Genomic DNA, 26,942 nt, shown 5'->3' on the forward strand with positions numbered 1-26,942 from the left:
TGCTATAGAGGGGACGCAGGTGGCTCAGTTGGTTAAGTGTCTGACTCTTGATCTCAGCTCAAGTCTTTTTATTTTTTTAAGATTTTATTTATTTATTCATGAAAGACACACAGAGAGAGAGAGAGAGGCAGAGACACAGGCAGAGGGAGAAGCAGGCTCCGTGCAGGGAGCCCGATGCAGGGACTCAATCCCGGGACTCCAGGATCACGCCCTGGGCCCAAGGCAGACGCCCAACCGCTGAGCCACCCAGGTGCCCCTCAGCTCAAATTTTGATCTCAAGGTCTTGATCTCAGGGTCGTGAGTTCAAGCCCCATGCTAGGCTCCATGTGGAGTGTGGAGACTACTTAAAAAAAAATCTGCAACGGAGTTGGCATTTTATGCTGTAGTGTTCGTGGGAGAAGCTAACCCTTTGGGTGTCAGATGGACCCAACTTTGAGGCCTCCTCTGTCACTCACTGACTGTGTGACTAAGACAAAATTTTCTGCTCCATGAGCTTCAGATTCTTCATCGGTCAAAACTTAATAATAGAAATCCTTGTATATTTGAGGTAAATCCCCAGCAGTGCAATTGCTGGGTCATAGGGCAGGTCTATTTTTACAATGGACTATTCCTCAGCCATTAGAAATGACAAATACCCACCATTTGCTTCGATGTGGATGGAACTGGAGGGTATGATGCTGAGTGAAGTAAGTCAATCGGAGAAGGACAAACATTATATGTTCTCATTCATTTGGGGAATATAAATAATAGTGAAAGGGAATAGAGGGGAAGGGAGAAGAAATGGGTAAGAAATATCAGAAAGGGAGACAGAACATAAAGACTCCTAACTCTGGGAAACGGACTAGGGGTGGTGGAAGGGGAGGAGGGCGGGGGGTAGGGGTGACTGGGTGACGGGCACTTGACGGGATGAGCACTGGGTGTTATTCTGTATGTTGGCAAACTGAACACCAATAAAACCTAAATTTATTATTTAAAAAAATAAAATAAAATCTGAATGTAAAAAAAAAGAAATCCTTGTATAAAGTTGTCATAAGAATTAAATTTAATGAAAGAAGGCACAAGAATTATTTAATTCATACCTGGCACATAGTATGGGCTCAGCAGATAGTTGCTCTTATATCACAGTTATTATTAACGCTCTTCGTATTACGAGAATAGACTGTTCTTTCAAAAAGCCTAAGTGAGATGTGAAATACGGAAAATCTAAGAGCCATTGGGTTTTTTGATGAACAGAAACTAAAGAGAAAAAGCCTTGGCTATTAAGAGATATTTCTACCACCCACCTTTTACACGTGGATCCAGAATATTAACACTGACTGTCTCAAAGGGCAAGTCCTGAAGTCTCAGTGGAGACGTCACACAACAGAGGCTTATTTTCCATTCACAGGCCAAGGGGGATTTGGGCAGCTCCCCCACATGGCTCTCCCAGCAGGTGTCTCACAGACCTATGTGCTTTGGTCTTCCAGCCCTGCTGCACAGGGCACATGGCCTGCAAGGTTCCTGGGACAGTGGAAAGAGAGATGAAGGAGACACACGGGCTGTTAAGTGCCTCATCCTAGAAGTGACAGATGTCGATGCCAACCCACATGCAACTGGCCAACATGGCCCCAAGCCCCAGTCGATCCCCAAAGGAGGCTGAGAAATGAGGAGGAGTGCGAGGATACTTGGTAAGCTCTGGAAGTCTCTAGCACAACCTTCCACCATGTAGGTACCTGGCATTGGTCACCAGCCGAAGACTTCTTTCCCCCGAGCAGCGCTGGGGTGACGCTGGCTCATACGCTCTGGTCCAAGCCAACGACCTCCCTTTGGCTCTAACAGTGTCACACTGGGCACAGCGCCATAGCCAAATCAGGCCGCACACCATAGTCATTGTTTTTAGTTTTCCTTCATGTTTTTGAGAAGATACCGTAAGTCACATTGGGTTTGGGAATAATGGTGAAATAGAGGTAATTTGTTCCGTGTTTCTCGAAGCACATTCCTTGAAGCCCTGGTTCCCGGAAGGTATTTGGCTAAAAAGGGAGCTGCATGGTCAAACAAAGGTTGGGGCAACAATGGATTTTCTTTTTTTTCTTTTTCTTTTTCTTTTTTTTTAATAAGAACAGTACTTCATGTATGATATGAGAATTAGCCTACCTCTCTCTTTTTCTCTAGTTGTTTTTTTTTTCTTAAATAATCCACCTATAAAGACATTATATGCTCATACAAGAAAGTTTAGAAATATTAAAAAGTAGAAAAGAAATCTTATTTTTAATGATCCCACTTCCCAGTTACTTTCTTTGGAAAACACTGAGTTTTGTGGCCTCTTTTGGTGCAGCTTTCCTAAGCCTGGTGATAGATCTAAAAAGTCCTGCAATACAGTACCCGCTTAATCTTTTTTGTTTTTCTTTAACACAACAGGGAATCCATCCCCACACTTTTTTTTTTTCTACCCGATACCTATTAATCTCCTAAGAACTAGTGTTCCAGGGTAAACGAGAGTCCGTTTAATGGCAACATGTTTGCAAATCCCTGCTTAGAAGATCCATCCATCCATCCATCCATCCATCCAACCATCCTTTGTTGTTGAGCTCTGGTTTCAAAGGGTGATGTTAGTAGCTTAGTCTGCCAATCCCGGGGTTGCTTTCACCCAGAACTAATGGCAGAGGCAGTCACCGGAGCCCAAGATGACACAGTAAGTTGCTGTCAGAGGCAGTTGCCATGAGAAGCCCTCCTCCCAGGCTTCAGCCTCCTTTTGATCTGCCCACATCCTCACACTTCACACATCCAATGCCTCTGAAACCTGGATGTGCCACCTTTGTCTCTCCATAATCTGTAAGGTCAGCCTGGGGGTTCAGGAATTCCTGATTCATCCGAGTCAACCCCTCACAGGACGATAAAAAAAGGTCATCCTGCCTGTTCCCTGACCCTAGGCAGAAGTGGCTTGGTTCCAAAGGCATCGGTGTCTCAAATTCTTAAGAAGTTTCCAGAAAAAAGGAGATTTCAGAAGCTCCCTTTGAGAGCCAACCCTATGTAAGTTTCTCCTGTTTCCATTTATTTATTTATTTTTTTTTAAATTTTTTTATTTATTTATGATAGTCACACATAGAGAGAGAGAGAGAGAGGCAGAGACACAGGCAGAGGGAGAAGCAGGCTCCATGCACCGGGAGCCCGACGTGGGATTCGATCCCGGGTCTCCAGGATCGCGCCCTGGGCCAAAGGCAGGCGCCAAACCGCTGCGCCACCCAGGGATCCCTCCTGTTTCCATTTAAATGCTTTTCCACTTTTCTATTCTCAATGATCAGAGTTAATAAAGCACTGTCTCTGGTGCTTGTGGGGGATTAAAACCTGGCTAAATGTATGGGGCATAGGAAGCAATCTCATGAAATGATGGGGACCATAACCTTGAGGTTCTTGGGGGGTCTGCTGGTCACCCAGCTTCACTGACATTGCCCCTCCCTCTCCAGAGGGAATGGGCTATAGTGTCTCCCCAAAAGCAGCATAGAGAGCCCACCCCCCTTCCCACCCAGGACATTCCAGACTCTATCTGTTCATCTGTGGCTGGCGCCATCTCTCTCCCTCACCGATGCCCCCACAGCCTTGTTCCCTGTGGGGTAAACACCTCGGCTGTTATTACGCTCTGTGATTGGTTCAGTGGAGGCTGTGTCACTCAATTACCTCCCGGTGCCATCTGGTCACCCCACGAGGGCAACAAGGGGAGCCCAGTCCCCAGGGTATAACCGAGGGCACAGCAATGAGCCTCGTCCCAAGCACCAGTCTGTTTCACACTCATCCCGAATGTCCCTGGTGCTGAGGCCGGGGCTGAGCACCGCGTGAGCAGGGAGGGAAGGGTTAATCCAGGTACCTGTTAATCTGATGGTGGAAATGGGACCCACACCCGGTGCTCAGACGGATGAGAAATACCACCCGGGTACCAGGAGAGCAGTATGGGAAAGGGCTCTTTCTGACAGAAGAGGAGAATTAAAGGCAATTTAAGTTGGAAAAAGGAAATTGGGCTAGATCACAAAAGATGCTCCTGAGCTTCTTTGGAATGAAGTTTGCGGATTTAGTTCTTAATTTTTCAGACTGGAGGTGACTTCCTCAGCTCTTCTCGACTTGTTCTTAATAGTCAGTCATATTTTGATCCAGAATCAGAAATGTCAGGGCAGCAGATGTCCTGATCAGGGGTTCTTTGGATGGTATGAATCATCCTCTTCCGCAACTAAAGAAAAACAAAAAAACCCCAAACCTCTTGGAAGACTGTTTTCCCAAAATTCCCTGTGCCATCTCCTTAGGCTTCCTTCTTCCCAGTTCGCATTTCCCTCACTTTTATTCCAGAAATGTTTTTCTGGAGAACCCTTTTAGCCCAAAGGAACAATCCCCTCCTCCCCCAACCGTACCCCAGCTCCTGCAACCACCGCTCTCACTGGCCTTAACTCCTCAACAGACTGAGAATTCCTTGCACGTAGACGATGTCTCTACCCTCTGGGACTTCCTTCCAGAACTCAGGACAGAGCCATCCTCATCCAGAAGCCGCCCCCGCCCCCACAAGCCTCCACTAACAGGCTAAGGATGTTTCTCTGGAATATGCTCCATCCTGTTCGTGTCTTCCTGAAGCAGAACTGACCCGGGCATCTGCTCCCTGGGACCACACCCCTGCACCCCTGCGGATTGCCTGCCCCCACCCCCAGGCAGACCCACTGGAAGCGCCCATCCCAAATCTTGGTGGTGATAACCCCAGTAATTGGAGGGCAGCAAGTGGAGATAAGGTGGCCAAATTATTATAATGCAGGAGGTGAGCAAAGCAAATGCAGGGTTCAGGGCCATTTTATAGGGGATTCGTGAGGAGTTCTGGGTGGGAGAGACAGAAATCTCAGGGGAGGGGTGGTAATTTCCTCAACGGAGAACCCCAGAGGCCCCACGTAGCTAATAGGTGGCCCCGACCTACAAATTAGGCTGCTTGCAGCGGGCTATTTAAGGGACTGGGGGAGCGAGGTGGGCCAGCAGGGCCTGCATCCCGGCCTGCACCCCGGCCTCGCTCAGCCCCGCCCGCCCGCAGCATGAGCCGCCCGCTGCACCTCCGGCCCGCGGGTGAGCGCCCGGCCTTCAGCGGCTGCTCGGCCGTCCTCGCGGGCAGGGGCAGCGCCAGCTCCGTGTCCCTCCGGGCCGGCGCCAAGGGCACGGCCGCCTTTGGCAGCAGGAGCCTCCTGAGCCCGGGGGGCGGCCGGCGCCTGGCCCTGGCCCCCGTGGCCGGCCGGAGGGGCGCGTCCACACTGGGCCACTGCTCGGGCTCGGGGGGCGGCCGGCTGGGTGGCTTCGTGGGCACCGTGTTCGGCAGCGCTGGGCTGGGGCCTGTGTGCCCGTCTGTGTGCCCGCCCGGCGGCATCCCTCAGGTCACCGTCAATAGGAGCCTCCTGGCCCCCCTCAACGTGGAGCTGGACCCCGAGATCCAGAAGGTGCGCGCCCAGGAGCGGGAGCAGATCAAGGCCCTGAACAACAAGTTTGCCTCCTTCATCGACAAGGTGGGTCCTCCCGCATCTGTTTGGCCCCCGGGGACTGGTGTGCACAGGGGTACTCGCTCTGCCCCCGACAGCTGCCGGGAAACTCGGGGGAGCTAGTTATCCCTTCTGAGCCGCCCTTTGCTCATCTGTAAATGGACCCAACAGCGGCTCGCACCCCACATGAGGATGGGAGGATGAATGGGATATCTGCAAAGGGCTTGGAACCGTGCTCCCCACTCCCCCACCCCCATGATCAACAGAAGCTTCAGTTTTCCTTTGGGGATAAGACCCTGGGATGGGAAGGGGTGCGCCGGAGGCCGGAGACATGCGGATTGGCCCTCTGAGAGCTCTCAGTATCACACAAGGAGATGGGGACACGTATCCAAGAGACGAGCACCAAAGGGACACCGGCCAGGGAGTATCCCAGGACATGATGGGTGGTGAAGGGGAGGGACCTCAAAAGTAGGAAGTGGGATGGGGATATAAGCCAGGGAGGGTCTCTAGAGGGGATGAGAAAGATGCACCAGCAAATTGAAGGGTGGAGCTGAGGGGAGAAGATTGAGAAGCAGGGCCTGTCGAGTTCCCATGTGTGCATTTAATGTACATCTGTGGGGCGGAGGACAGGCAGGAATTAAAAGGGAGGATGCCTCTGGTGACTCAGAGGCACTGACCCAAAGAATGGAGAGGACGGAAGGAATAGGCCTCCGTCTCCAAGCCGGGGCAGAGGGCTGGGCCATGAGTCACAGGGGACATAATCCGGACAGCAGCTGACATGACTGCCGGCTGCTGTCCCGAGGAGTTCTCGTATATGGGGACCCATGAGTCTGCTCCCAATCTGCCTTGCAGATGAAGAAACCAGCACAGAGGGAGGCTAAGAAACACGCAGCAGCAGACTGTGTCCCTCCCACTGTGCCGGGAGGAGGAAGTGGGGTGGTTGGAGGGGAGGGGGCAGGAGTGGAAGAAACAGAGCTGCTACCCCAGGGGACAGGGCTCATTTTCCTGTTCAGAGTCTGTTCTTCCCCTCACGTCCCCTTCTCTCCCTCAAGCTAGAGATAGGGAAGACGAGGAAGGCTAGCGAATAGCAGAGACTTGAAGCTCGTGAGTCCAAACGTGTGAGACCTTTAGTCAAGTATGAAGGACCCTTGTAAAGATGTGATGACCCACTTTGAAATGAAAACCAAGGAGCCCAACCAACCAAGAGCAATTTAGGTTGCACATAAGAGAGAATGTGTCAACCAGCCGAGTGACTTTCCAGTGCCGTTCCCCCATCACTGTTTCTCCCTTTCTTCCCATCTCCCTTCACTCTGAAAACACCAGTATTTATGGCAAAAGGAGCTGCCTCCATCACCTGGTAACTCCTGGTGGCAGTTACAGCATTGCTTGAGCCAACTTCCTTGATTTCTTTTAGACTGAATCTTATTTCTTACCTCAGAGACCCAGATGGGCACATCCCTCTGGCTGAGTCCATTCTTTGATGAGTCTCGCTCTTTCCTGCCTCCCACCGTAGGATGACTGTGTCTGATTTCTGGGGCCTTCTCTCCACTGTTGAGAGGCAATGGCATGGGGATTCTGGGCTATGACCACCTTTGGGTCCCAGGTGCGGTTCCTGGAGCAGCAGAACCAGGTGCTGGAGACCAAGTGGAACCTGCTACAGCAGCTGGATCTGAACAACTGCAGGAAGAACCTGGAGCCTATTTATGAGGGCTACATCAGCAACCTGCGGAAGCAGCTGGAGACACAGACGGGCGACAGGGTGCGGCTGGACTCGGAACTGAGGAGCATGCAGGATTTGGTGGAGGACTATAAGAAGAGGTGAGTGGAGAGGCAGAGAATCTGGCCCTGGAGGGTCTTGATTACAGATGAGGTTGATTTGGAGCTCCATTTTTGCCTTCTTCGATCCTTTGCTGATAACATTTGCTATTTCCTTTCCCATGGGAGAAGCAGGGAGATCCAGGTGGGTTGGGACTTAGGAAGAGAAAAGATCTATCCAGAGTGGTGCCCTGAATTGTCTAGGAAATGCCCAACTTTTAACATTGGAAATGGAGAAACGGGGCCAAGAGAGTTGTCTCAAAACCAGATGGACAACCCAAATGGCTTTGTAGCTCCTGCTGCGTGAGGTTTTCCATGGGAGTACCTAGGACGTGAGCCATCACTTCAATCCCAGAACTCTGGGAAACGAACTAGGGGTGATGGAAGGGGAGGAGGGTGGGGGGTGAGGGTGAATGGGTGACGGGCACTGAGAGGGGCACTTGACGGGATGAGTATTGGGTGTTATTCTGTATGTTGGTAAATTGAACACCAATAAAAAATAAATTTATTATTTAAAAAAATCCCAGAACAAATCCTAAAGCTAAGAAAATAGAATTTTTAAAAACGTCTTTCATGTGGAGGCATATCTGTGCTGCTGAATCCCACCATTAAAGAGAATGATTGAAAATCTATTTGGAACCAGAAATAATTTCTCCCAAGTTTAGGCCAGTGAGGAGAGTGTGACACACCCCAGCCCAGTGTGATCTGATATTTTTGGAAGTTTGCTTCCAGGTGCCAGGATTTCTAGGGAAAGAGGACTTCTTCCACAATTCATGGGGATGGAGACAGAGCTGAGCCATTTCTCTTGCTCCATGTTCAATCCGTCTGTCCATCTCTATTCTGAAATATCCCCAAATGGAACTTTGCCCTGAGTCCATGGAGTCCTGAGGGAGAAGATGGCATGGTCTCTGACCTCCTAAAGCACCCAGATTGTGGAGATAGGCTTAAAGATCACTTTCAGAGAGCCTCCAAGAAGTAGAAATGAATACAGTGTGAATTGAGATTGAGTGGAATTAAGGTGGAAATTGCAGCCCAGTGGGGATTTGAGCAGAAATCTGGAAAAAAAAGAGGGGATTTCCAGGCAGAGCCCAGATGTCCAGGTCAGCGGCCTCCAAAGGCCATGCTTCCTCTGGGCTTTTCAAAGTGGGAAGGCCAGGTGTTCTGGAAGTACCACTCAGTTGAGTTGACCATGGGTGAGCCTCTTGACCCTCTGTGGACTTCAATTTTAATATTTATAAAATTCAGATACTGACCCCTGCCTTGCCACCAAAGGAGCTGTTGAGAGGGTAATGCTGATCGTAATGTATTAACGTCTCTTAAAAGAACCAAAGTGCTAGACAAATCTAAGGCATTGCTTCTCTGAGGTGATTGGGATCCTAGCCTTACTATTAACTAGCTCTGTGATCTTGGAAAAGTCTTTGCCTCACTTATAAAATTGAGAGATAATAATGATGGAATCTACTTGGTAGGGTTGCTGTGGGATGAAATGGAATCAGGAAATGAATTGGGAGCTCTTATAAAACCCACCTAGCGGTAAATGAAAGCCATCATGTACAATAGGTTTTTGGAAGCATTCAAGATTAACGTGATGTAGATTTGAGATAATTAATAAATTGTGTCCTAAGGCAAAAAAAAAAAAATCAACATGCACTTTGTTACAGTTTGACTTTTAATTGTGCATCATAATATATGTTGTAAATCATGCTTTTTTTTATAAAGTACTATTTAAAAGTACTATTATAAGGCCAATAGTACTATAAAATGCGTTGTTTTTCTTTATAAATGTATATGTTTGTGTATGCTCTGGTGTTTGGTCTCTAGAGGTAAATAATGAAAAATCATGACCAATGAATGTCAATAATTTGATAGCTATCATGACCAAGCTTCTTCTGCGTCTTTTATGAAATAGAAAGGTAGGCTAAAAACTAGTCTACAGCTAGCAAATGCTCTTATTTGTTGATAGGAGGAATAAAAATGGAATAGTTTCTTAGATAATAGGAGGTGATAATAAATTATAACAGAAACAAGCCTATCATAACAGAATTTAATACAAAGATATGTTCAGTTATCTTTTAAATAACATACTGGAATCTGAGATAAATCATCAGCTGTTTTCGGTGTGGTCTAAGTGTAACCAACAAAATCCGACAGTCTCAGAAAATGTTCCAGTCGCATTTTTAAAATAACCCACTTCGCGACCCCGTCCCGTCGTCCGACAAGGCTTTTTCCCCCTTGGCAGCCAGTGGCATGCCTCAGGAAGGAGGAAGAAGCTGAAAAGCATAGCTCACGTTAAAGGAAATGGAAAGCAGCCACCTGCCAGCACTAATTATTTCTCCCCAGGACTCTATTTAATTTCCTGTAATACAGTCTTTGACGATGGTCAGGGGTAGAAGAACAGTGAGATCTGTAAGCGATCGGTACTCCCGTCTCCCCAGTCTACGATGTATCTGCATGAGGAAGGTCCCAGCCCTTTCCCAAACATCCTATTTCTAAGACCTAGCTTCACCCAGGACAGAAATAGCTATAAAAAATGAGTAGAACATAAAACTGGAAGGTGGGGATAGCATTTGTTTAGTGCCTGGGAGGTTGTGCGCCCTGGGCTAACGCACGTACTAACGTGGGGTTGGCACCGTACTAACGTGTCTTTCTGCTGTCACAAGGGAGGGGTAGTCGTGAAAGGGAGGAGAGATGGAGGACGCATCACAGGTGCACCCCGGGCAGGTGCCTTGTAGGGTAGGTTACGTGTGAACCCAGGGGCTGCGCATGGATTCCTTTGAACATGTTCCTGGCAAGCCTCCTTTTGTGCGTGCCCCGGGGGCACATGAACCCCAGCTGGTAGGCCACCGCCATGCAGCTCTTGGCCCGGAAGTGCACTGACTCCTCAGTGAGCATTTGCACAACTGAATTATCCCAGTGGATAATTATCCCACCTCCTTTCTTTTGCCGACATAGGTATGAGGTGGAGATCAACAGACGCACAGCTGCTGAGAATGAGTTCGTGGTGCTCAAGAAGGTAAGACGGGGAGCAGGGGGCTCTCTGAGTCCGTGACTCAGTGAGGGAGGTAGGCTGAGGAGGGGGATCCCGTGGGTCACTCAGTCCCTTGGGCAGGGTTGACTGGGCTCTAATTTCCTAGCTTTTCTGTCTCAGTCCCCTTGCCTGGGATGCAGGCCGTTCCCGGAATCTGCCTGCTTAGAACCCGGACATTCACCACACTGCTGGTGTGGCCACTGCCCTGCACAGCGCATGGTTTGCAACCTGCCAGCAGGTTACGGTGTCAGCAGGTGTCAGCAACCTGCCACCTCTGTGAGGCACGGGGCGGGGGCAGTGGGGAGAGTAGGGAACCCGAGGCTCCTTGTGGCAGGGTGGGCGGGCAGGCGGGAGAAGGCAGCGGGCTCTTCTCCGTGTCCCCCAGGACGTGGACGCCGCCTACATGAACAAGGTGGAGCTCCAGGCCAAGGTGGACTCCCTGACAGATGAGATCAAGTTCTTCAAGTGCCTCTACGAAGGGGTAAGGATTTCACTGAGCTCTCCTGTGTGGTCTGCTCCTCTCGCGAGAGGCTTCTGGCCCTCGGCCTGCGTGGACGTACAGACCAAAGGTTGGCAGCTCAGTGCAGCTGACGTTTGCTGAGCGAATAAGGTGGGCTTTGAGGAGGCCCTGATAGAGGGGGAATGGTTTCTGTCCCCCAGGAGGCCATGTCGGGCAGGGAAACGACCTATGGATGAGCCCTGGGAGAGCAGAGAGGGGTGTCGTGAGTTGTGCTTGGGCTGCCAGGGAAGGTCCCTGGGGAAGGAAGAGGAAGATCTTAGTAGATCTCCTCCTGAGGCAGCAGGACGAGTGGCCTTAGCCGTGTCACGTGTGGGGGCTGCAGAAGGAAAGGTTGTTGGCAGCTCCCGGAGGGCTCTGCGTGCTGCCCTGGGAGCTCAGGCTTGACTCTCCGGCTGCAGGGTGGCAGCTGCTGCGAGCGTGGCAGGGGTGGGAGCAGTCCTGGTGCATGACGGAGAGGACAGTCCCAGCCCAGTGCCATCACTGCCCCCCGGCATGACAGACGCACCTAGGCTTTGCTGAAGGCGGAATTCAAACACCCAGGAAGGGCTGTGGGGCGTCTGCCAGGGAGGGAAGACGTGCTCCCCTCGCAGAGATCCCTGACTGGCTCCACGTCCCTAACTGTCCTCCAGGAGATCGCTCAGATGCAGTCCCACATCAGCGATATGTCCGTCATCCTGTCCATGGACAACAACCGGGACCTGGACCTGGACAGCATCATCGACGAGGTCCGCGCCCAGTATGAGGAGATCGCCCTGAAGAGCAAGGCCGAGGCCGAGGCGCTGTACCAGACCAAGGTGGGCCGTGTGCCGGGTGTGCCGAGGCCCAGTGGCTGCCCCTGCCATTCTCTCCTCGTGCGTGTGTGCGTGTGCTTGTGTGTGTGTCGGGCTGGGTTAAGACCTCCTTTGTCTTGGAGTTGGGCCTTGTGGAAATGCCTCCTTCTGGTCCAGGGAGGTCAACCACAGTCTTGGCATGTGTTGGGGGCATATATGGGCTTAGCCCTCGCCCCGCGGTAGCCCGTGCTGATAGCAGAGGCCACGCTAGCCACAACCCTGGGAAGACGCGGACACTGTTTCCGTGGATAATCAATGCATCGATCTTGGCTTTTCTTCGTGTTTCCCACTCTGTCAAAATGAGGACAGGAAATTCGAACTCCATCAAGGCTTTCACATTTGTGGGCCTGAGGGTCCTTCTGAACTGGGTCAGGGCTTTCCCGTCCAGAAGGAAAGGGCAGTGTGCATCCTCCCTCCCCTCCCTCTCTCCTCCCTGTGTCTTTGCTGCTCAGGCAGCGAGAAGGGCAGATGGCCCCCTCCCCCGCCCCATGTTCGACACCCGTAAGAGGTGAATGAATTCCCAACTGATCTATGCTCCTCTTCTCTCGTCCCCCAACCACAGATCCAAGAGCTGCAGGTCACAGCGGGCCGGCACGGGGATGACCTCAAACTCACCAAGGCCGAGATCTCAGAGCTCAACCGCCTAATCCAGAGGATCCGCTCCGAGATAGGGAACGTGAAGAAGCAGGTGGGTTCCATGAAATGAGTCGGCTAGCAGGGTTTACTGAGCACCAAAGGTATGAGGCTAAATATGGAACAAGGATGGGACATGGTCCATCCTTAGCGCATTGATAATCCGTGAGGAGAGAATGGCCTGAACCCACAAAGAAGGATGAAGTACCCCACCCACTGTGCAGCATGTCCCCTGAGGGCCATTGGAGTCCCCGATGACCAGAGCGGAATGAAGACCCCAGTGGGGGTCCCTGCAGGAGGTGGGATGGGGTGGGCAGGAAGGAGAGGGGAAGGGGGTCCCAGGAGGACACTGCGTGGCGTGTGTGCAGGGAGCAGAAGCTCCGTGATGGGCGGGGTGGCGGTCAGTAGGACACCCCCCAGTAGGACGGGCTGAGTATAGGTGCCGTCAAAGCCGGGCTGTGGAGTTGAGACTCGATGCAGTGGGTAGAAGCTGCTGTTCGGAGGTTCCCGTCCTGAATCCGTGTGGGAGGAAGGAGAGTGGAGGAGAGAGAGCCTCCCACCCAGGCTTGGCCCAGGGCTCCGCTCCGTGTTTGCCCTCCCCTGTGGCTGTGCTGTGTGGGGTGGCCTGGCACCGAGTGACCCTGTGACCCTGGGTGCGTTATTTGGGCCAAACTCATGTTTCTGAAGCAGGAAAACTGGTGAGTTTCCCAGAGTTTGTGGAGCCTGGCACGAAGGCTCTGCGCTTCCTCAGCAAGTCCAGTGGCCTTCTGGCCCTACAGCCCTGCACGCACACACACACACACACACACACACACACATACACACTCACACATCCTCTCCTCCGGGCACCAGGCTTCTGACAGTGGAAAGAGAAAAGGCCACATCCAATAAGCAGTCATGGAGTTTTTATTTAATCAAGTTCTGCATAAATGAAAGAAAACCACAAGGTGTTTGAGGCTGCCCTCAGGACCTGATTATGATATTTTATCTGATAGAATGCCGCGTGTTCACCGTTGGATGAGTTTATTACTCGAAAGTGACTTCGTGATTACGATGCCACCAGGGAGGTCAGGGAAGCTGTCCTTCCTGGGGAGCCAGCGTGTGCGGGGCCACTCTCGGTGCTTGGTCCCCATCACAGCTCCCCTTGGGGCCTGTCGGCCACGATGCTCTCCTGCCTTCTGGCCTTTCCACCCAAAAGCCCATGGTTTCACCTGCAGACCCTTTGGCATTTGATGACCCCAGGATCCATGTGATAATTGTTTAATCCGGGGACACCCAGATTTCATGCCTTCTCCCCTCATGCCGCATTCACAAGACCCAGGAGTCTCCCCAGCTCACCCTGCAGGACCTCAGTCCCTGAAAAGGAGCAGACGACAGTTTGATAGATCTCAGGTCACGGAGTGTATTTCCACCCCCGAACGATTCGACCTCCACTGTCGTGAGGACAGGACATGGTCTGCAGAGGCCGGGCAGCTGGGTCCTAGGCGTCTCTGCTGACCTGTGAGCCACTCCTCCAGAACACTACGGGTGTTTGCATGACTGGGGGCCTGCCCGGCAGAGGCGGTGGCATCGGCTAACAGCAGCCTAGAATTCTCTCTGGTCTCAGGATCAGCTGCTCTCCTTGGGGGGTGAAGCAGATTTGACTCCAGGGGAAGGGGACACAATGGAAAGGAGAAGCCAGATATTCAGATCCCACTAGCACCTGGGCCAGGTGATGGGAAAGCACACCCACGAGTACAAGACTCAAGAACCCCCGGCAGCTTTCCCGTGGGCGCGGCACAGAGGTGGCTTTGTACTGCACGTGGCCTTCCCACCTGACCGCAGGTGTCTCCGAGCTGGTGAGACCTGCTGTGAACAAAAGTACCTCTTGAGGGCCTTGCCCCGTAGCATGATCCTCTGTGGAACTTTGGAGGCCACACTCGGCCCGGCAGGTTTACTGGACAGAAATTTTATTAATAGGAGCTTTATTGGTTCCCCCTCCGTCTCTATCTCTCTCTCTCTCTTTTTGTTTTGTTTATGATTTAAGGATTTCCCAAGACGACCTCTACACTGTGGGACAGGATTAAGCCAGTTGCCCCAAGACTGCTCGGCGGCGGGTTGGGGGGTGGGGGGGTGGCATTAGAATCTTGCAGCCAGCGTTGCCGACCAGGAGGCAGAGGACCGGGGCCACGTGCCCAGGAGGCTCACCTTCTCGGTGCCCTCCTCGTCCCTCCCAAGGCGGGGAAGGCCACCACCGTCATGCACCAACCAGTACATGACTGGAGGGGAACTGTGCCTGGAGTGAGGAGAAGGACGGGTTCACCTCTAGGGATGTCCAAAGGTGGAGAAAGTAGGAGGACCTCAAAGTATCTAGGACAGGACCAAATAAGAGGACCAAATAAGAGTCAGGACCAAATAAGAGGAGGTCACCTGAGCAGGATCTCGGAACTGCGTTCGGACTCAACGTGCATTTGCCCCTCAGTGCGCCAACCTGGAGACGGCCATCGCCGACGCCGAGCAGCGGGGCGACTGTGCCCTGAAGGACGCCCGGGCCAAGCTGGACGAACTGGAGGCCGCCCTGCACCAGGCCAAGGAGGAGCTGGCCCGGCTCCTGCGCGAGTACCAGGAGCTCCTGAGCACGAAGCTGGCCCTGGACATGGAGATCGCCACCTACCGCAAGCTGCTGGAGGGCGAGGAGTGCAGGTGGGGGGCGCGGCGGGGGTGGAGGGGCAGGTCTCCTCTATCTGGAGCCTTTCTCTCTGTCTCTCTGTGCTTTAGCAGGAAGACTGAAGGCAAACGGTCTGGTCCTGTCAGGTCCTACTGGGTAAAGCCTTAGAGGGGATAGGTTTGATACGGTGCAACAGCAAAGACCAAAGTTAGACGGCAGGAAGGACTGAGTTGTGTAAATCCCACGGAGGAGGTGGGAGAGGAAAGATTAACCTCAGCAGCTTCTGGAAAACAGAGCCTCCCTGGCCCTGGGAGTTGCTTGCTTGATGGTGTTGGCGGGGAGGGGCAAGGTGGTTTCCAGGAGACCAGTCGGCCCAGTGGAGCTCATTCTGGCAAAGCCTGGGGCCCGGCCAGCAGGTGAGCTCGTTCCTCTTAATTGCGTGAGACCACTGGCATAGCAGAGGCCGGCAGGGACACGAGGACCCCACCCAGCAGATGACCCAGGGCCACTCGGATGGATGGAGAAGCGAGCCTTCCCAGCAGGGGTGTGGGAGGAGGGGAGGCTGGGGTTCGGTGCCCAGGGCACGTCCTCAGGGGCACACGTCTGCGACGTTGCTTCATGGGGGCTTACCTGTTCCTCCTCTCTCCCCAGGATGTCTGGTGAACATCCCAGCTCCGTGAGCATCTGTAAGTACCTGCAGGGCCTGGGTCTGCGCTCGGTCTGAGCCTCCGAGGCCATGACACCAGAGAGGGTTCAGGGGAGACTCAGGGGCACCGGGAGGGAGCTGGCTTTAGTTCCCAGGGAGAAGCAGTGATGGAGAAAAATAATATGGTGAAATACAAAAGCACAGCCTACAGGAAGGTGGAAGGAAACCCCACGGTGTGTGGTCCAGAAGCCTCTTGTGGGAATGAGGCTTACTGGCCGTGCTGTGTTTCTCTTGGGGCAGGGCCAAAACAAAGGCGGTCGCTCGCAGTGAGGGGGCCTGGGGTGCGGTGGGGTGGGGGGGCCTGAGGCCCTGACGGTGGAAGCAGATGGAAAAGCTAGAGAAGGGGCGGTCGGGGGGCGCTGCCCCAGGAGAGGCAGGGCTAGGCCCAAGCGCCTTCCGTGGGGGCAGTGCCCGGGCCTCCCTCAAGGACCTTTGTCCCACGGGGGAAGTTCACCGAGAGCTTGCGGAGGCTCAAAGCCTGCGCAGGTGGAGGGACGCAGACTCAGGCAAGGGGTCAGGTGCATGTGGCCAAGTACCTGAGAAAGGCCGGATGCTGCCCGCAGCCTCTTAGCACACTGCAAGTACCCACGGGAGGGAATCGGTCCCCACGGGGAGGGGGCGATCGAGGGAGGGGCCCCGATGCCCCGGGAGGCCCGCAGCCCTGTCCTGTCTTCTCCCTCCGTCACAGCTGTCATCAGCAACACTGGCGCGGGGGCAGGAGGCGCTGGCTTCAGCGTGGGCTTTGGCGCCTCGAGCAGTTTCAGCTTCAAACCTGCGGCCGTGGACGTCAAGACCAAAGGCGGCCGCGGCAGCGAGTTCAAGGATCCCGGGCCCAAGGGCTCAGGCGGCAGCTGCTCAGCCAGGAAGGCCTGGAGGTGAAGCGCGGGGCAGGCCGCAGCGGCCCTGTGTGTGCAAAGCCGCAGAGCCCAGCTGCGCCCCCGCCCCAGCCTGTCGGGGCCCCCACCCTGCCCGCGCCATCCCCCGCCCCGTGGTCCGTGGCGGCGCCCGCTCGACCTGGGAAAGCCAATCACCTCCTCCGTGGCCCCCCGGGGCAGAGAGAACACACCCCCAGGCGTGACCCCCTCTGCCCCCGTCTTTCCTGGGCCTCTGCAGCCAGGGGCGCCCCTCGGGTCATGTCCACTTCTCCGCTTCTCCTGCAATAAACGACCAGTGCCGCGGGATTCCCGGTGTCCAGTGTGCTTCCCGGATGTCGGCAGCCACGGTGCCCCTCTACACCTTCTCCACCTAATCCTTGCTTCCCTCCGGGTCTCTGGCCCCGGTGCGGGTCTCTGCCATCCGGCGCTGGCCTGGTGGGTGCCGGTGAGGGTGGTGGGCAGCTGAGATTTGCTGCTGACGCACCTCTGGGAGGCCCCGTGCTTCCAGTCCGCGCAGTGCGAGGCGGGCATCCTCGTGTGGCAGTGGGCGGGGAGCCCGGTCTGCGAGGACGGCCACGCGTGGGAGCTTCGGTGTGTCTCCTCCCTTTGGGTCCCCGAGGTGCCCACAGTCCCACACTATTTCCAGGGCGGTCGGCTGCCCTTTTTCCTTCCCCACTCTCCTGCCAACCCACCGTCACCCTGCTGCCCCACAAGGGCCCCTACTCTCTTCTTCCAGCCAATTCTTTTCTGCCCCAGAGTTGGAGGCCAGCATGCACATATGCTTAAGGATGCGTCCGTACCTGCTGCGTGTACACAGTAGGAGCGCAGCGAACCAGTCTTCAGTTGTTCAGACACTGGGAATAGCAGAGAAAACAAACAGGCACAGACTCTGCTCTTTTTTTTTTTTTTTTAAAAGATTTTATTTATCGATTCATGAAAGACACAGAGAGAAAGGCAGAGACACAGGCAGAGGGAGAAGCAGGCTCCATGCAGGGAGCCCAATGTGGGGCTCGATCCTGGGTCTCCAGGTTCACGACCTGAGCCGAAGGCTGACACTCAACCACTGAGCCCCCCGGGTGCCCCCAGACTCTGTTCTCATAGAACTTACTGTCCATGGGGAGAATAAAAATAAGCAACTAACAAAGAAATCTAGTCAAGCAGTTAGTCACTGCCAGGAAGAGAAGTTAGGTGGGGAAGAAGGGTGCTCTCTGAGGTGCGCGCGGGTTTCCGCAAGCGTGTTTGTGTTCCCCAGAAACCGTTTGCACAGTTGGCTTGAGCAAGGTGCTAAAGAGGAGCATCCTCAAGGGTGAGACCACCTTCCAAGGATGAGCCTCATTCGAGGGGGGCATTCGAGGCCCCGTGACCCTCCCTCCTCCACTGCGTCCCTAGTCTACCCCTCCAGTCTTTCTTCCAGCGGGCCGGGACTTCCACTCCCAAGGACCTATGCAAATAGGATTTTTCACTTACAGGGGCCCATGCCCTGTTTACTAAAAGCCAGCTCACCCTTCGTGGCCTGGCTGAAATGCCACCTCCCATGTTCATGGTTCTTTGGGTCCCTCCAGGTGGACTCCAGCAAAGTCATCGAGCATTAAGGGAGAGGAAGCCTCAGAGCTGGTGGCCTGACAGTTCTCTCCGTCCTCCCATTTTATGGGCCAGCAAGCAGAGGCCTGGATGGTTCAGCGCTCTGCCCAAGCTCACAGCCCCACAAACCCACAGCCCCGGTCCCGAGTCTGCATTATCGTCGGTGCTGTGTTTTCCTGGTGCCATGGCAGCGGCACACACTCCTGTCCGCTCATCCCCCCTCCCCCCCTCAATCCTCTGTTCCAGGATCCCCAGTCTGGCTCAGAGCTCTCAGTACGCATTTGCTGCAAGAATGCGTGGCTTAGTCCAGCCCATGGCTGGGAAGAAGGAGCTTGGGGTGTATACCTGTGACCCGATGGCTTACGAGTGACGAAACACATTTGTGTTAATAAATTTGAGCTTTATATACATCCGTGTGTGAGCAGTTTCTATAATTTATCAACCAAAGCGGAACGCCGGTTCTGGGCACATGCCAAACTGGATCCTCAGATGACAGGCAAAAGCCAGGACTGTCTCGGGCAAATGGCCCGCCTGCTAGCGTGCTGGCTGAGTGTCACACGCTTGGCCCCCAATCCTGGCTCTTCTAGTGGCTGGCCGTGGCCTAGTGCGAGATCCTGCCCTTGCACAATAGGATCGATGCAAGCTGGTCCAGGCACTGCCCTCAGCACTAAGTCTTCTGCGCCCTTTATGTCTGGCAACTCCGTGAATTCTTCCGACAGTCCGATGGGGAGCGCTGTTAGAAGGTGCAGCTGTAATACTGCAGTCGCCCTAAGGAGACTACGGGGCTCCGAGGGGTAAAACAAACACCGACGCCCCGGGCGCAGGGAAGGATAGACTTGGGAGCTGACCCCAGCCCCACGGCCGAGCCCAGCCTCCAGACAGGACCCCTCGTTGCCCACAAGCTTCTCATCGTGGCGGAGGCCTGAGGATATGGACGGGGTGAAGTACTGGAGCCGCGATTCGGTGTGTAGCCGCGGATGTTTGTTAGTCGGCCTTGTAATGATCACGACTGACGTGTGTTCAGGGGCCTGCGTTGCCCGCTGTGCGCTGGTTCGGGACCCGCTGCTTCTCAGCAGGACTGTGCGCCCGGGGGCCCGCCTGACAGGGGCTGAGGGCGGGATGGAGGGCCCTGGGTCTTCCCACGGAAACACATTCCCCTCGGTGCTCCTCCACCGACCTTTACTGTTGTCTTCCCTGTTTGAGGAAAGCATCCTAGGACCCTGTTTGGAAAATAAGGACTATTACTTTATTTATTACTTTATTTATTTATATTTATTTATTTATATGTATTTATATGTATTTATATTTATTTATATTTATATTCATATTTATTTATTTATTTATATTTATTTATATTTATATTTATTTATTTATTTATATTTATTTATATTTATATTTATATTTATTTATATTTATATTTATTTATATTTATTTATATTTATTTATATATATTTATATTTATATTTATTTATTTATATTTATTTATATTTATTTATTTATTTTTATTTATTTATTTATTTATTTATTAAAATAAGGATTTTTAAAAAATGCACCGACCACTCTGCCTCTGCGGACTGTTTCCAGCCTGCCGTTTCCCTCTGTTGTAGGTCCTGACCTTGCGCTCCAGCCTCCAACTGGGTTGCCGACTTCCAGCCCAGCTGCCCCGCTCAGTGCAGCCTGGCGAGCCCCCACAGCCCTACCTGGTGCGAGCCAGTTCCTTCCTCTGTCACGTTGCTATGGTTTCTTCTGACTGCTGGGGATTTCGTACATTTTGGTGGTTTTTGTATACTGACTCCTTGATTTGAAGCCTGAAGTCAAGGGAAGATTCTTGTCGGCAACCAAGTACCTCTCTCCCTTTAGTCCTGATTAGGTTTTTTTTTTTTTTTTCTGATTGCAACCCAAAGTTTGCATGTCTTCTAGTCCCTATAGCTTATTTGTGTTTGTGCCACTGAATGTGTAAATGTTGTATAGATAGACTTTACCATCCCGTCGATACTATATATTAAATATATATTTAATATATTCTGTATCCTAAGAGCTGTTCATTTTCTTTTTTGTTTCAAAAATCTTGAAGGGGTAGCCTGGGTGGCTTAGTAGTTTAATGCCTGCTTTCAGCCCCAGGTGTGATCCTGGGGTCTCGGGATCGAGTCCCCATCGGGCTCCCTGCATGGAGCCTGCTTCTCCCTCTGCCTGTGTCTCTGCCTCTCTCTCTCTCTCTCTCCCTCTCTCTCTCTCTCTCTCTCGTCTCTCATGAATAAATAAATAAAATCTTAAAAAAAAAAACACAAAAATCTTGACACAAAGCCAGCATATATTTAGGCTCAGTATTAATGGTGAAATATAAATGTGCACAATAAAACATGAAAACTTTTTAGAAAAGGAAACCCGTTCCCAGGCAGTCCCCCCGGCTCATCTCCAAGCAGGAGAGCGACTCGGCGCCCGTACTCCGCGCACGCAGTGCCCTCTGCCAGCCGCCCCGGGTGCTGCAGCTCCGCCGCCGGGCGCTGGAGGCGACACCTGCCTGCGGTGTGAGGGCTTGGGATGATCTGGGACAGGCCTGTGCCCGCCCCCCCCCCCCCCAGGCTGCCAGCTGGAGGAGATGCTGCGGTGCTCCCTAGCGTGCCCAGGCTGGCCGCAGCCGCCGCGCAGCCCGGGACCTGGCTCCTCTCTGGCCTTTCCCCTCACAGGGGTGGGGAACGTGCTGCTGCCACTGCCCGAACCTCCGAACCTCTATTCAGAGAACTGAGGGTCTTCAGACAGCTCTTCTTCAGCGGGCACCGGAGAATCTTGGTGCTGATCCAGAGGCCCAGGGGTGAGGCCCCCATCCCTCAGCAATACCCTCCCCAACAACACCTGCACTGTGTGCAAATCCCTGCCCTGCTGCAAGGGGGCTCCCTCTGAGATCTCTCTCTCTTTCTCTCTCTCTTTCTCTCTCTGTCTCGTAGGTAATATAGTCATGGAGGCACTGGCAAGGCACAGCCACGAGGGTAATAGGAAAGAAGAGATTACAGCCAAACAGACAATCTGGGAAGGCTTCCTGGAGGGGGTGAAAGGGCCTGAACTGTTAGAGACAGGGAGCATCTTAAAGACCTTCTACATCACAGTTGGCAGCTGCTCTGAGATCTCGGCTGCCCTTTGCTGGCTGCCTCCTGCCTTTCTTCCCAGCCCTCACCACTTCTATCAACGTCAGGACAATCACTTTGCTTCCGGCACCGTCCTTCAGTTGTAAACGTTCCCATTCGGCACATGCTGCTGGAACCACCAGAGACAGCAAGAGCCTCTTCTCTCCTGTAAACTGCTTTCCCTGGCCTTGCCTATCCCTGCCCCCCTGGCATGCATCCACACCACACCCCTGCAGAGACTTGGTCCCTCCTAGAGGCTTATGGCTGGGATCCTTCCTTCTTGCTTCCAATCCACCCACCCATCTACCCACCCATTCCTCCAACCACTCACCCATCCACCCACTCACCCAACCACCCAACCACCCACCCATCCACCCATCCCCCCAACCACCCATCCACCCACCCATTGACCCACCCGCCCAACCACCCACCCATCCGTCCACCCAGCCACCCACCCATCCATCCATCCATCCATCCATCCATCCATCCCTCCATCCACCCATCCATCCATCCATCCATCCATCCCTAGGAGGATGATCTGGGACAGGTCTGTGCCCACCCCAGGGCTGCCAGCTGGAGGAGATGCTTTCCGGGGGTCTAAAACCTTCTTGCTGAAACTCCAGGTACAGCACCAAGTTCCAGATTCAAGGACCCGGGTAGCGGGGACCTTCATGCAGGAGGTCGCCCTGTGTGTAAGGACACAGTTTACAGCTGCCACTTGAGAATTTGTTTCTTTTGCCAGTTCTCACTGTAACGTGGGCAACTCAGCCTCCCTGCTCCTTCGTCTTGTCGTTCATAAAGCGGGAAAAATAAAAGCATTTACCTTGCAGGATAAGCGTGAGGATGAAGTGAGAATGTACCAAGCAAGCCCTCAACAAGCGAGCACTCCACGTCCACACCCGAGGCAAGGCTGCCAGGCCAGCTTCCCGCCGGATTCCAACCCCAGGCCAGCAGTTCTTCCCCATCTCAGGCCCCTCAGCCCTCCTAGCACGCATCTGTATCTAGAAGGTTCTCTCCCATGGCTGCCGGTCCCTCTCAACCCCCTTCTTGGCTCTTGGTTATGACACATGGCCTCCCCCCTTGCTCCATGCTGCCCCGTGTTCCTTTCCCCTAACTGGGAGGCAGCGTGCCCCGGTCTCCCGTGTTTCCTGGCTCCCGCTTCCAGACTGCTGGTGCCCTGGCGTGGGCCCCCGTCCCCTCTCTCTGAGCCACGGGCTTATTTCCTAAGCAGGCTCGTGAACTGCAGCTGCGTGTCACACCTGGTAGCCCGGCCGGAGAGTCTCACGTGCCTCCGTGGGGGCCTGGGACACTAGAGAGACCGGGACTTGGCCCCCAGACCTCCTGCCCTAGGAGAGAAGGTTGACCAAATCTTACAAAGGGGCCCCACTTGGGCCTCAGCTGTGGCTAGAGCTCTGACCCCGACCGCAGGGCCAGATGTCACCTAAGCCCCACGGGCCTAAGCCTCTGTCCCTGGCAAGCTGGCTTCCTGGGGAGCAGTGCTCAGGGCAGGCAGCCCGGCGCCTGTGGGAGGTGGTCTCCCAGCAGGGAACTCGCCCCTTCTACCCGGGCTGGGGCTGGATGGAAATGCCCCTCCTGGAACAGCGGAGGGCTCAGTTCAAGCCCTGCCTTCAGCCTCGGGCGCTGGGACCCTTCCTGCACACGGTCTGTGCCTCAGGACCGACCCCCCCCAGCCCTCCCCACTGACCCAATCTCTTCCAGCTTCCTTTTCCCAAAACACCTGCTTCTTATTTCTTGTATTTCTTTCTGGACATCCCACTTTGACACTCTTCCTCCCACTTCCCACCTCGGGTGTGGTCACCTGGGCCCCTCCGTGCTTTGGTCTTGCCAGGGTTCTTCTCCCCTCCTCCTGTCCCTTTCCCAACTCCTTTCCCCAGGACCCCGCAGGCTCAGCTATGATGTGGGCAGGAGGGGATGGCCATTCCCCCCCACCTGAGGCAGGTGCCCCCTCCAGGCCCAGCCCACCACTCCAGGTGGGGGTGGGGAGGGGCTTCCCCCGCCCTGTTTGCACAGGGCCGCGCCGAGCTCTCCGATGGGAGATAGAGAGCATGTCATTAGTGATGACTGGCTTAATTACAGCCCACTGCACAGCCGGCCTGTTTGCTTTGGAAATGGGCACAGGAAGAGGCGGATCAAGTACCAAACTTCACAGTCACGATCAAAAAGATTAAGGCATTTCATTTCCCCCAGCCTCTCAACTGCCTTTTGGAAAAAAAAAAAGAAAAAGAAAAATCAAGGAATGGGGGGACGGGCAGGAAATACTTTCCAAGCTTCTTCCAGGGGGAGCTGGAGTGGAGGGTCTGGGGCAAGGAGAAGGACGAAGTAGTACAGGAACAGGGGCCCGGGGTGTTTTGAGACAAGCAAATGGAGGAAAATGTGTCCTTCCCAGAGCAAGACTGCGCTTGTCTGCACATACCTCTGTGCACTGGAGCTGAGAGGAAAGTTGCCGGGATGACTAGGTAGGCGGTGGGGTGGAGTTGTCGAGAGTTCAGAGCTTTTCTTTTTAAAAAGGGCAGGGGTGGGGGTGGGGGAAGAGCTCCGGAGCCCTTGATGGGCACTAAAGGGCTGGGGGAGGCGGTCTCCCAGCCACAGAAGCCTTAGGGGCCAGAGCTAAGGGAGAAAGCAGGAACAAGATTGGAGAGCTCAGTGGGACAGGGTCCCCCGGGATGGGTTGGAGGCGAAAGGATCCCCAGGCTGTGAGAGTCGCCAACCTGTCTGCGGGTCCCTAAGTCAGAGGGAAGCAGGGCAGGACAGAGTTCCAGGGGCCAGAGCCCAGAGCGGCCAGCGGCGGGAGCTGAGGGACCGCCCCCCTGTCCCTTGGGCTCAGAGAGGAAGAGACCCAAGGCCTGGGAGACAGGCCTCAGCCGGCCCTAGAGACCCAAGGAAGAGCTCGCAGGGAAGCCAGGACGCTCCGATGGCCTCCCCTTGGGAGGAGGGGGAGTCTGGCTCCAACTCACCTGGAGAGCGAGCCCATCCTGCAGATTCCGGCTGCCGGAGGGCCGTGAGGGTGGTGCCCAGGCCGAGGGCCTGGCGAGGGGGCAAGTGGGGCAGGTGGGGCAAGTGGAATCCAGCTGTGCACCTGAGCGGAGGGCTGCACCTGCCCCGAGGAAGGGGTGCTGGCCCACAGCCACCTGGTTCAGCGGCTCTGATGCTTTTCTCTCAAGCCCCTGCTGAGCTACATGCTGGAGGAGTGGACGCGGGGTGGCCCTCGACTCAGAGAGGGCTGCTTGCGGAGGCACACGGAGGAGTGTCTCTAGAAAGTTGTATGAGGGGCCCCCGGGGGTCTCGGCGGTTGAGCACCTGCCTTCGGCCCAGGACGTGATCCCGAGGTCCCAGGATCGAGTCCTGCAGGGAGCCTGCTTCTCCCTCTGCCTGTGTCTCTCTCTTTCTCTGTGTCTCTCATTAATAAATAAATAAAATCATTTTTTAAAAAAACTTTAAAAAAAGTGCTATGAGACTAGCAGCGATAAGAGAACCACCATCGAGTCTCAGGTCATGGAACATCCTCTGTCGAGTTTCAGTGAACAGAGGCTGACACCCGATGTCACGCTCACTAACGTGGCACCAAGAAATGGGAGTTTTGACCACAGCGACGGCCTGTCCGGGGTTGCGCTCTGCGCGGCTCCTTGTAACAGAGCAAGCATTTAATAAGTGAGGCGGAAGAGAAGTTAAATTGGTGTCGTCGGCTGCTTGTGTTCTTACTAATCTGGGGGAATTCATGCCAACACTCGTGGGGGGCCGGGAGGGGGCCTCGAAGAGATGAGAGACACCAGAGAATTCTTGGGGACTGACGTTCTTACAGACTGGGGGAGGTGTAACGTCAGTGACCCCTACCAACGACCGGAGAGCTCGTTGCCCTATGCTGTGCGACATGGAGGGTGTTATGGCGATCACCTGTCCAGGGGTTCCAGAACTGTCCAGGTGGTAGCACCAAAGAAAACCCTCTAGGTCCCAGGCAAATGGGTTAGTTGGTCTCCCTGCAAAATGGTCCTTAGCTACTCCCAGTCCCAGTCCGGGGTGCTCTCCCTCATGTTCTGTGTCCCGTTCTTACTGCCGTGGAACTTTCTGCCTCACCCCGTCCACATCACCTGCCCCCTGCCCCCAGTCCTGCGTCTAGAGCCCCAGATTGCCGCAGCGGGCCGTGTGCCCCCCCTGGCAGGGGCATGTCCCATTTGCTGTCGGCCTCAATACTCCAGGACGCAGAGCATGGGGTGCCAGGGAGGGGAAGAGTTCCGGGAGGGGGTGTGGTGAGCGTGGGACAAAAGCGGATGAACCTCATTGTTTGAGCTAGCTGAATTGGGATGAGGACAGAAAAACAGCCTCCTTTCTAACTGGTTCAGACAGGTCGAGAGTCACCGAGCTCACTTTCAAAGGGAAAATCAGAGAATTCAGTTTCGAGTCCTTCTCGTTTCTAAGGTGCTGCGGTTTGTCCCCCAAGTCACCCCAACGGTAGCTCAAGGATCCCTCAAGTGTCTTCTTCTCTCTGTTAAGGACCTTTATCTACAGGATGGAAGGCCAACGGACTAGAGAAAGACGGCCTTCAGCAGCCATTCAGAAATCAAGCTCACATCACTTTGGTTATGTCCATCTGGGATTATTCCAGGCCCTGCTTTTGATTTACTGCCCGGTGTGGTGTGTCCTGCAGAATGGGCCTCTCACCCTCCCCGAGTATCCGTAGCCAAGATGGCAAGAGGCTGTGGTGCTCACGGGCTCAGCTCCCTTGGGGTTTCCTGGGGGACCCGTCTCCCTGACAGTTCTCGTGCAACACAGAGCCTGGTCATTCACCCAGACTGTGAAGTTTCTCCCCTTTAGCCTCACACGATTCCGCACTGTCTACGCAGAGAAGGCAGGTGTCTCAGCCTGCTCCCCCAACTCTGTCTCATGCCCCTGTGCTCCCTGGCCCACACTCCTGGTGGTAGCACCAAAGATTGGAGAGAAAGCCTCATGTACTTTATTCTGCTTCCCTGGGGGATTCTATCAAGCTTTTTTTTTTTTTTTTTTTTTTTTTTATGATAGTCACAGAGAGAGAGAGAGAGAGAGGCAGAGACACAGGCAGAGGGAGAAGCAGGCTCCATGCACCGGGAGCCTGACGTGGGATTCGATCCCGGGTCTCCAGGATCGCGCCCTGGGCCAAAGGCAGGTGCTAAACCACTGCGCCACCCAGGGATCCCTCTATCAAACGTTTAAAGAGGAAACCATACCTATTCTACTAAAGCTGTTTGGAAAGATAGAAAGAGATGGAGGACTTCCAAATTCGTTCTATGAGGCCAGCATCACCTTAATTCCAAAACCAGACAAAGACCCCACCAAAAAGGAGAATTACAGACCAATATCCCTGATGAACATGGATGCAAAAATTCTCAACAAGATACTAGCCAATAGGATCCAACAGTACATTAAGAAAATTATCCACCATGACCAAGTAGGATTTATCCCCGGGACACAAGGCTGGTTCAACACTCGTAAAACAATCAATGTGATCCATCATATCAGCAAGAGAAAAACCAGGAACCATATGATCCTCTCATTAGATGCAGAGAAAGCATGTGACAAAATACAGCCTCCATTTCTGATCAAAACTCTTCAGAGTGTAGGGATAGAGGGAGATTCCTCAGCATCTTAAAAGCCATCTACGAAAAGCCCACAGCAAATGTCATTCTCAATGGGGAAGCACTGGGAGCCTTTCCCCTAAGATC

The 26,942-nt window shown here is 53.8% G+C and overlaps 1 protein-coding gene across 1 annotated transcript; it reads left to right on the forward strand.

The window, feature by feature from the left end:
• Positions 1-5,036: 5,036 nt before the first annotated feature.
• On the forward strand, positions 5,037-16,902 carry KRT72 (keratin 72). Its single transcript, XM_072797532.1, has 9 exons — positions 5,037-5,498; positions 7,075-7,289; positions 10,239-10,299; positions 10,700-10,795; positions 11,464-11,628; positions 12,227-12,352; positions 14,759-14,979; positions 15,596-15,630; positions 16,339-16,902. Exons 1-9 carry the CDS (start codon positions 5,037-5,039, stop codon positions 16,527-16,529), a joined length of 1,572 nt encoding a protein of 523 aa, XP_072653633.1. The 3' UTR covers positions 16,530-16,902.
• The last annotated feature ends 10,040 nt before the right edge of the window (positions 16,903-26,942 follow it).

Source organism: Canis lupus, chromosome 25 (assembly GCF_048164855.1).
Source record: "Canis lupus baileyi chromosome 25, mCanLup2.hap1, whole genome shotgun sequence".
Taxonomy (NCBI): Eukaryota; Metazoa; Chordata; class Mammalia; order Carnivora; family Canidae; genus Canis; species Canis lupus.

Bases quoted from the DNA above. Each gene is read 5' to 3' on its own strand.
- KRT72 (XM_072797532.1), top strand. From the start codon at position 5,037: ATGAGCCGCCCGCTGCACCTCCGGCCCGCGGGTGAGCGCCCGGCCTTC. The intron at 12,353-14,758 runs GTGGGTTCCATG...TTTGCCCCTCAG, and splicing joins TAGGGAACGTGAAGAAGCAG to TGCGCCAACCTGGAGACGGC. The intron at 14,980-15,595 runs GTGGGGGGCGCG...CTCTCTCCCCAG, and splicing joins CTGGAGGGCGAGGAGTGCAG to GATGTCTGGTGAACATCCCA.